The 10,147-nt window shown below is 37.3% G+C and overlaps 3 protein-coding genes across 3 annotated transcripts; 1 reads left to right on the top strand and 2 right to left on the bottom strand.

The window, feature by feature from the left end:
• Positions 1-341: 341 nt before the first annotated feature.
• LOC137735888 (uncharacterized) lies at positions 342-2,354 on the top strand. Its single transcript, XM_068475241.1, has 3 exons — positions 342-672; positions 917-973; positions 1,449-2,354. The coding sequence occupies exons 1-3, from the start codon at positions 425-427 to the stop codon at positions 1,498-1,500; spliced, it is 357 nt and encodes a 118-aa protein (XP_068331342.1). The 5' UTR covers positions 342-424; the 3' UTR covers positions 1,501-2,354.
• A 1,631-nt stretch (positions 2,355-3,985) lies between these two features.
• LOC137737170 (DNA-directed RNA polymerase V subunit 7-like) lies at positions 3,986-7,046 on the bottom strand. Its single transcript, XM_068476569.1, has 2 exons — positions 6,908-7,046; positions 3,986-4,678 (listed from the first exon to the last, which is right to left on the bottom strand). Exon 2 carries the CDS (start codon positions 4,660-4,662, stop codon positions 4,132-4,134), a length of 531 nt encoding a protein of 176 aa, XP_068332670.1. The 5' UTR covers positions 4,663-4,678; positions 6,908-7,046; the 3' UTR covers positions 3,986-4,131.
• Positions 7,047-7,563: 517 nt separating this feature from the next.
• On the bottom strand, positions 7,564-8,244 carry LOC137738244 (DNA-directed RNA polymerase V subunit 7-like). Its single transcript, XM_068477873.1, has one exon. The coding sequence runs from the start codon at positions 8,232-8,234 to the stop codon at positions 7,665-7,667; it is 570 nt and encodes a 189-aa protein (XP_068333974.1). The 5' UTR covers positions 8,235-8,244; the 3' UTR covers positions 7,564-7,664.
• Positions 8,245-10,147: the final 1,903 nt, after the last annotated feature.

Below are 10,147 nucleotides of genomic sequence, written 5' to 3'. Positions count from 1 at the left end.
ATGTAGATCAAATTGAGGAATAAATTGAAGATCATGTTGAAAGGTGTAAATTGGGCAGCGAGAACAAAGCTTTGCAGACTTGGGCTTTGGTGTTCAATTTGGGTCCATGACCCGTCATTTCTGAAATATGACGACGAGATTAAACTCACTACTTCGCTGTGTTATATGGCTTTTTTTGGCCAAAGTTCATCGTTTCTAGTGTTTCATTAGGGTTTTAAGTTTTGACAACATTTTTTTATATTTTCTTAATAGTACTTTTCTCACCCTACAAGGCTTCTAGGGTTAAGAAGCACTATATATAGGATATTTAGGAGTAATGTCTAACATGAAAATAAGTCTTTCATTCTCATCCCCAAGAGTTTTCTCGTCAGCCACATTATCATCATGGAAAGTAACGAAAGGATGTTGTCTCAGTAATTGCATCATGGAAAGCATCCCACGAAAGGATGATGTCTCAGTAATTGCTGGGACTGCTCGGCGAAACGTAGCCGCCGGTAAGGGTACAGCGAGGAGCCTGTTTAGCAGATCTGACAGCGAAATCTTGGACCTCACTTCTGCAACTCATGTTCCCGATCATCCTCAGGAACATACCAGCTCTGACGTTTCTTCTCTTTTGTCCACCACTGAAGTCATCATCGTGGGTCAAACGAGGTTATTTCTGATATTTTGCTGGTATGACGCTAGCTACTAGCTAAGATAATTATTATTCTCAATTTATTAACTTATCGAACTTGTTTGTGAGAATAAACCTTAACAATAGGATTATGTAGTGATTCAAATCCATCCGTTAAATTCTCTTGTATCCTTGAGCGCAACTCTCTTTAGTGGTTAAATTTAGCAATATGTTACACATTGATATACACTCGAGAATTTCTGTTTTCTTTTTATAATGATTAATTGTGAATGACTTGTTCAGGGCCTACAGCCAAGTGATATTAAGTCCTCTATCTCCAATTCGGCAAAGCGTCGCGAGGTCATTAAACTGCATTACAATTTATGTTATTTCTCTAGTTCTTTAATTGTCATTGATTGCATAACATATATATTTGTTTTTTCAAGTCAGAATCATATACATATCGTAAGCTTTTTATCTTCAAGATCATCATAATTGTCTAACGATATTTTGTTTCATAAGTGTAGAGGATGATTTTTCTTATCTCAAGAAATTAATATGTTTATGATTTACTCTTTACATCTTCATGGTAGATCTCAAGGGGTGTGATAATCATACATCCCTTTTTACTTCTCACACACCCTTTTAATTTTTTATCGTCAGATCGGATAAATTGAAGAAGATCAATAGATAGAAATTAACAAGAGGTATATGAGAAGTAAAAAGAGGTGTGTGAATAGCACATGCCAATGGATCCCTAATTATCCTAAATGAAAATGAATTAAACAAGTATTATAAACAGTGGCAAAGCTAATTGACGATGTTTACTCTTTAGATTTCATACGAGGGATCAAGTGATGAAATTGCCGTCGAATAAAGAACGTTAGAAACACTTGGAAATCTATCAAAGTATTCGTGGGGGTTGAAGGCATTATTGGTGCTAGCGGATTTTGCTTTGGAATATGAAGAATCTTACCAACTTGGCAAGTCAGTGGCAACCCTTAAAGAAGTACCCGACCCTAATCGAACCCTACAAACCTGAAAAAACGAAGCAATTGTTCAGCTAGACAGCTCGATGACGGGCACATTAAATGCGGTAAAGTTCATCTTTGCGCCACGGAAGAATTCCCTTCGTAATAATTGTCCATAGGATGTACCAAGCATGAACAGTGGATAATATCGCTGTAAGTGTCTTTTGGTCGATCATAACTGTTGTAGCTTGCGAGAATCAAGTCGCCCGTCTTGCTAGTGAGGAGTAAGTTTTCTTCTACATGCCAGTATTATAACGATCGAAGTAATGCACTAACATTGCTATATATGTAGACACAAAACTGACCATATATGTCTCGCATATATACAATTATAAATTGTATATCTAAATAACATTATATTGTACAGGCATTGTACTAAAACTCAAACGAGAAAACTTAAACTTCATTTCTCACACCTAAAATTATTGTAAATTAGATCTTAAAATCGTTCATTTGAGACCAATTGATTTGCTCGATTTCAGGGAGAAGCCACTCGATCTATCCCAGTTTTCTTCTAAAATCGACCAAATCTACAGAAATTAACCTTTTGTCTCAGATTGTGACTGTCCATTCGTTTTTCTGCGTAGGAGGTTACGGCTCAGGTCCTATGACCATGCCTGAGCCTATGGAGTTTTTAATAAAGTTAATTTTTCAAGAGGATAATACGCAGACCGTACTTATTGATGGTTCGACTAACAATCCGGTTTGCTTTCTTTCTAACCACATTGCTCCTCTTGATCATTTGTTAATTAATTCTTGCATGCTATTTGTATTTGTATAATAATTAGAGGCAGTGCATATGCAGTGCTACTAGATCATTTTTGAATAACTAATAACTATATTACTAGCTAGTCCTCGTGTTTTATTTCCGTCTCTGAAATTTCTTTTCAAATGGTTTTGCCAATTGTAGTACTTTTTTATCACACACTCACCCTACAAATTAAACAGGTTCCGATGGAAGTGCTGAGCTACAACTATTTGTTGCTGTTGTTGTTGTTCCGATGGAAGCTCTCAAGATCGTTAATGAGGGAATAAAAGCATATGACAAATCTAATATTGTGTGGATCCCCGTTGTGAAGCAGTGGACTGATAAACTGCGAAGCAAGTTCGAGATCTTGAGAAGGAAGTTGCCGTGGTACATAGTGCAGTGTTCGTTGACCTTAACGGCTGGCAACAAATTCATCGAGAACAGGTGGAATTTCAAGGGTAAGCCTGTGGAGTTGGTGATGAACAAACAAGGTACTGTGAAAAATCTAGATGCTCTCCCTCTAATTCGAGAGCAAGGAATGAAGGCCTGGCCTCTTCATAAGAGGCACGAGGAAAATTTGAAGGCCACTTTCGGAAAGTTTAAACTTTGGAGAAGGGCGGATTAAAGGCAAATGAAATGTTGCAAAAAATGGAGTGGGACGATGGTTTTATTTCCACACCAATAAGATGGTTCAATGACTTTAATTTAGAGATCTGCACGCTTTGCTATGGGAATGTCAAATGGATTATAAGTATTGTATTTAAGTGTTAAGAGTAAAGGAATAAATGTGTTGAAAACATTGTGCATAGATATTTAGAAAATATTTAAATAGAACAAAGTACAAAGTATTTACATAAAATATATAGTAGTTGTTAACAACTCGATACATATAAAGAGTTGTTCAAAATATAACTGCTCTTATTTTACGGATGTTCTTCAAAAATTGTAGCGTTTTGAACATTGGGCAGTAGTTGGTAACGAGACTATATTTAAAGAAACAACACCTATATCCAAAAAAAAATTGTTCAAAATAAAGTTGCGTCTATTTTGAAGTGGGATTTACACAACTTGTCTAGTTTGCCATTTACCAGGGCAGTCTATAGTGTGTGTCTTGTTAAGCTCACCATTGTTGATTCCCAACTCGATGCAAAGAGCTCGCTTGCTTGTCTGGCCTTTCAAATGGTGTATCACGGCAATTCTTCAATAAGCCAAGCAAATTTATGTTGTTGCAAATGTACATTTCACCTTCAAGTGAGACTGACTTAACAATTAAACTGTCATAAATCAAACACATCAAATCAAACTACTTTAACAGGTTGTGTTCAGCACTCATCAACTGCATTCATATGAGACATCTGAAAGTTAAAAAGACTCATGGGAACCAGTCGGGTAATTTTGATTTTGATTAGTACCACGAAAAATAAACCTATTCTCTCAATAAGAGCTATAAGAAAGGGATTTGAATTGCACAACAGCTAAAAACAGTCTCAAAAGGTAACAAAACACAAACAAAACATTAGGCGCGAGCAAAACCTAATCTATAAAGTGCATCCAGCAAAACAAAGACTAGAAAATTAACACAAAAGAGATCACAAGTTACTCAAAACGATATTAACATACCAAAGTTACAGTAACAAGGTCAACAACAATCACCAGCATTGCTAAAGTTGTACATTTCCAAGTCATGATAAGAAAAGAACAGCACTTTCCTAATTTGCTTACAAAAAAGGGGAACCAATCTAAGAAACCGGTCCGAGATAATCTGCATGCAAGCCAACCAAAGCCTGAAATTCCCTTTGTGCCTCAAGCCACTTAGTTCCGATAACAATGAAGCGTACGGTGGTGCCCTTCTCAATTTTTGACATCTTGCTGTTCATGAATACAGGATTCTCCCCCGGCACATAATTATAATCCGGCATCTTCATCTTTGAGAGATACATGTTTTCAACCGGGCCGCAACTCAGGAAAACTCCATGCTTCAGAACCTTGTGGACAACCCCCTCAGCAATCTCTCCTCTGAAAAGCTTGAAGGTAACCGCGCTAAAAACAACTGGAAACAGAACATCCCCAGTCTGCTGCCTCACTTTACCCTCTCCAACACTCTCCAGAGTTGTGAGAGCGAGATAGTAGCCCAGATCTTTGGTTGCCTTTCTTGATGCAAAGTCCTCCAGCAAGCGGATAACAATTGACTTTTGGAGCATCAACCCTTTCATATCCAAGCTCTCAGCAGGGATTACAACGTTCCAGGGCAATTGTACTTTCAGAAACATGGCTGCTTTTTCCTACCTATCATAAACCACAGAATGAAACAGCAACCAAATTCGACATTAGTTCTTATCCCAAAATTCTTCTCACACACTGTCCTTGCCCTGTGTAAGTTAACCATTAACACACAGTGTGTAAAAAAATAATGAGCTCAAAGAAGATTGTTCACAAAAGGCATAGCAACTGCAAGTAATATCTTGCTAGAAGTAAACTGCAATTTGAACAAATAATTAGGCAGGAGACCAGTTTCTAAACCATTCCATGTCACCAAAATATCTCTCAAGGATTCATTACTATTTAAAATCGAGAATGAAGTTTCCATATCATTCTTTCTAGCTTTAATTAAGAGAAGGCTCGAGTACATATACATGCATGAGTATCCAAACCATCAACTGTAAAAAATCTAGAAAGCTAAAGAAAACATGTAAAGAGCAACCAAACAATGAACTAAGTGAGTCCTGCTATCCTGAAAGAGCAGAGCAGCACAACTATTCCAAAATTCCTCAGATGGCTACAAAGGATTACAGAAATAAGCATAACAAGTGTCCGTTTTTAAGATGAATCAGCTCAATATTTCTTTCCCCACATTTTCTATGCTTCTCCCATAACTCACGCTGGGTCCTTCATGCACGTTCTCTCCCATTTTATTCTCATTATTCTCTTCCCAAACCCTTTTCCTTTTCTGAAGAAACAAGATACTCACATTTGAGGAAAATAGATACTCCGAGCAGAACTGCTGCATCAGCTCAACTATAGGCCCCACTTTTTTTTTGTGAGGGGAGTGTTTAATCTACCTAATATAACTCTTTCCCCTGGTTCTACACATGCCTCAAAGCTCAATGTCCAGTTGTCTCTATCACTTGACTTCTCTCTATGCAATCATAGGAATCAATTTGGAAACTCAATCCCCCTTACCATCCACATCATCGTATGACTATTGCAACTGTATTATTAATTATTATACAGACCACAAAAAAAGAATCTCTCTCTATAATGTAAATAGACATAAGAAAATAGGTAAAGTTATAGAAGCTGATAGTGAATGCTCTCCTGGTTCCTCGAAACTCATCTCACTCTCCCCTTTCATTCATCGTTCATTACTAACAATAATGACCTACCAAGAAAACAAAACTTGAAATAAGACACTTGTCAATCTTTATCTCATGTCATGAATGTCATCATGTATATTTAGATTTGAGATCAGAGCAGAGGTGTAAGGAAACAGTCAAACATATAGACCTCTGAAGGAGACTTTCTTCAGGGAAATTGTCTGCAGATTCATTTCTGCATCAGACTACCATAGAGCTCTGCATGAGGGTGAACAATGCATCAAGAACTTTCCGCACAACCTACCTCATTTCAGAGCTTTGGGCAACAGGCCTGTAACCAAACCCCTACCAGGGGCTTTGGTGAAATAAATGGGGAAAGGAGTAGGGTTGGAGATTTTGGTAAAATTTCCAATCCAGGGCAATCCTTGCCCCCTTTGCCCACAAACATACAGTATATCCTTACTTGCTAAGTTTAATGACTAAGTTTTTCAAATTTTGTATATTTCTATGTCGTTTAAACTCAATTAACTTATAAGCTTATTAACGTAAACCAGTTCTATATTATGTATATATAGTTGTTTTCTTTACGAAAAAGTGGAGGGGAGGGCACATGAATACCCCACATTTCCTAAGGTGAGAATGTGAGCAAAATATGGAGATTGCAAATGAAAGCGAGGACGGAAAAGGATGGAAAATTTATCCCTTCGCCACCAGCCATTGCTAGCTTGGTTTAGTTGTGGAAAACTAAGGTACACGCCTTCTGCTAGGTGCTTGGAACCCATGCACTGATACACATTAGTAAGAACTAACCACCCGCCGTAAAACAAAGTGAAGCAATAAAATACAACGTAATCACTATTAAATCAAGCCTAAACCATAAACCCCATTTCCCATTCCCTCATATGATCTATCAATATCTAGCGCAAAGAGGTTCTGAAACCACAAATTAGCTGTTTCATCCATTCAAATGTGCTTCAAACCTCTGCATTTCAGTACCAAAAACACAAAATTCCTCGCTCAAGGACTCACGGTGAAGTCAAATTTCACAAATCTACAAACCAAAATCCAATTTCTCAAATATGTGAAACCCAATTACTCAAACAACAAAATAATACAAGCACAAACATGCATATACATTGATACACACACACACACACACACACAAAAAGATTAGGGTTTGCAAAAGCTTTAAAGCACGTACCTTTAGAAGGCGAAAACCCCTTCAAGAGAAAGCGGAAGCTTTTGGAGGATGGGCTGAGACAGACGGCGAGTGGGTCAACCGCGTGGAGCCCTAGGAACGAGTTCACTCACTGAGTCAACGGCTCTGATCCTCCAGCTGAGCGGAGCCGAGCACACTGCGTGACTGGCGAGTGGCGATTGGCGAGGGAGAAATAGACTCTTCACACTTTCCTTGGTTTTTGTTTTGGGTATGCCTTATGTGTCACGCCCACCTATTTCCATTGCTGACGGCCACGTGGATAATTGGCACCACTCAATTTTTTTTAAAGAAATGTCCCCTTTTTATACTATATTTTATGAATTCAAACTTAAGTGGAAAATGTTCAACAACTATTTGTTAATTTATATTGGAGTTTACGAACAACTATTTCTGAATTTATAGAAACGTAATTCCAAACTTAGATGCACGAAAGCAAACATTATCATTGTAATTAACTGACCTAAATTCATTTATAATAAGTAATTCATTGTTCATGTAGAACATAAACTAGTTTATTAATGTGGCATTTGAAAGCTTTTTCAATGACACGCTCATTATACTTCTTTTGTTTTTTATGCAAAAGGAGTACATGATGTCTTTTCGGTGTGTAAATAATAGTTCACGTGGCTTAAATAACATGAAACAAAGGATTTTGATATTCTCATTTCCACAACAAAGGAAATCCAGATTGATTTCCCACAAGTTAATTTACAGAAGAAACCTTCATTATTTGGAAAAATTACAAATCCAGTCCATCAGGACCAGGTAACGTAAGGGGACCAAGCGAATCGCCCTCTAAACTGGCAAGCATCACAAACTCCTTTCTTATATCATCCCTAATCTCTATCCATCTGACTCCCAGCACATTGAAACGAATTACAACATCCTTCTCTATCTTTGCAAGGTCGTCGTTCAAGAAAACTGGACTTTCGCCAGCAACATAGCGGAAGTTTGGCATTTTCCGAGCGGAGAGAAAAACGTAATTAATAGGTCCACATCGCAAGAAAACCCCAAGCCTGTATATGTGATGAACGACTCCTTCCATGATCTCTCCCTTGCAAGGTAGGAACATGCGACAATTGAATACTACAGGGAAGAACACGTCTCCTGAGGTGTCTACAACTCCTCCTTTCCCAATCCTCTTTAAGCCAGTGACCGCGAGAAAGTATCCAAGATCCTTGTCTGCCTTCTCTCTTAACAAATCCTCCAAAAGCCGTGTTACAACGGTCCTTGTAGATACAAGTCTGTCTTGGTCTAGATTTTCAGGAAGGACAGCCACTTCCCTGAGCAATTCCACTTCATAAAACATGCTCAAATCTCTTCAAGCAGCTTCTTAGGAAATGCGTAAAAACAGCTTCCTAGTCTGTCTTGGTTATAAACAGAGGTTTGATAAATCAATCAAGCAGCTTCTTAGGAAATGCGTAAAAAGAAAACAAACGCCTCAGAGAAAAATGAGAAGCAAGACTGAATAACAGGCTCAGAAGACATCTCTAAACATAGAGACGTCAGACTACAGGGAGCTAATCTATCAGGCATTGATTGATGGAATGCTGTAAAGAACGAATACAAATTATGTGTCCAAGAATCACCAGCACTAATAACAGAGTAGAAATTATATTCAATCAGAAATTAGAATTTTCAAATCCCTCGAACAAGGCAAAGAGACAGAGAGAGGAAATAAGTAACTTGCATTCAGGAAATCATTTGTTCGCACAGGATCATACAAGCTATATGTACGCTACAATCTGACCCGTCAAAAACACCTCTAAACCAATTACATAAGTAATGCATCTCTTCCTTTTTGTGCCCTGCTAACCAAGCAGTTGAACACTACTCAGCTTGTTAGCTATTACCTTATTACTTCTCTAAATCCCATTCAATCAAACACGCAGTTGTTCGAAAAATCTCAGTTACAATTATATCAGGATAATGGAAGTAAAAGTAAGATTTTCAAATTTTATAACTAGGACAGCATAAATCATAATTCTCTGGTCCAATTAATCCCTAATATCAACAAAACCATATAGCTTATGAGATCTATCCATAGTATTTTACCGAAATTGGCTGCTCGTTCTCCCTCTACACCCAAGTTCAAATCCCTTCCCCATAATTTAGATTAGAATATCGGTCGAATGAAAAACAAAAAAATATGTGTTTATCTACACACCTAAGTTCACATAGCAGTCAACAGAGGCCATTTTCTATGACTCCATTAACACAAATTTTCATTTTACAAGAATTATCATATAATATTGCAAATTAAATCTTTATCTACGAAATAAACTCATTTAATCAAAACCCAGATACAATCTGCTTAAACATGCTTGAAAGTACCGGAATTGAACATTAAAGAAGTAAAATTCAAAGGGCATGAGACAAAAAACAAATCTGATTAAACTGAAATTTGGAAAAGATAACAAAGAGGGATTCAGCGAACGAACCCGGTAACGATTTGAGAGAACAGAAACCCAATCGAGAAAACTTTCTGGAGCACTGGCGAGATCCGCTGGTGGGAAGAAGTTGATGGGAAGGACAAAATGGAAGGCTTCCACGCTTTGAAATTTTGAATGAGTGGGGAGGCCACGGCAGCAGACAGTTGTTCTCTTTTCGGTGTTTCCGTGGGTGTGTGTATATAATCCCAACCAAATAAGCATATCATTTCATTTGTAAATTTAATTTAAAAAATTTAATCTCCTGCATTATTCTTGGGTTAATTTAAAATTTGCTCCCCAATTTTTGAGGTTTTTCCACTTTCCTTCTTTTTACTCTTTTCCGGCTAAAGTTGATCCCTCAATGTAATTTCGCCCTTTGAAAAATTATGGTCAAACTTGGGATGAAAAAAATGTTTGAGTACACTGAAGCACAGCAAGCTCTGAATTTAAAGAGCAAATTTAGAATAACTCTGGATACAATGAGTCGTTTAGAAATGTTTTTGTAAATTGGTTAATGACACATAACGTGTATATCAGATAAGATCAATTTAAACGTTTGACAATTAATTTATTCACGTAAAACTTACTGGAGTCTAAATAAGACCAGTTAGTAGTTTGACCCTTAGACTATTCACGTGAAACTTACATACAACCGAGATAAAACCAACTGATAGTTTGTCACTTAAAGTCTAGCCACCTAAAACTTACCTACAATCGAGATAAGACCAATTTGATAGTTTAACACTTGTAACATTATCTTGTTCACTCCTTAAAAAGTCTATATTAAATA

This window comes from Pyrus communis, chromosome 6, assembly GCF_963583255.1.
Source record: "Pyrus communis chromosome 6, drPyrComm1.1, whole genome shotgun sequence".
NCBI classification, from domain to species: domain Eukaryota; kingdom Viridiplantae; phylum Streptophyta; class Magnoliopsida; order Rosales; family Rosaceae; genus Pyrus; species Pyrus communis.
This window is presented reverse-complemented; position numbering and strand designations above follow the sequence as displayed.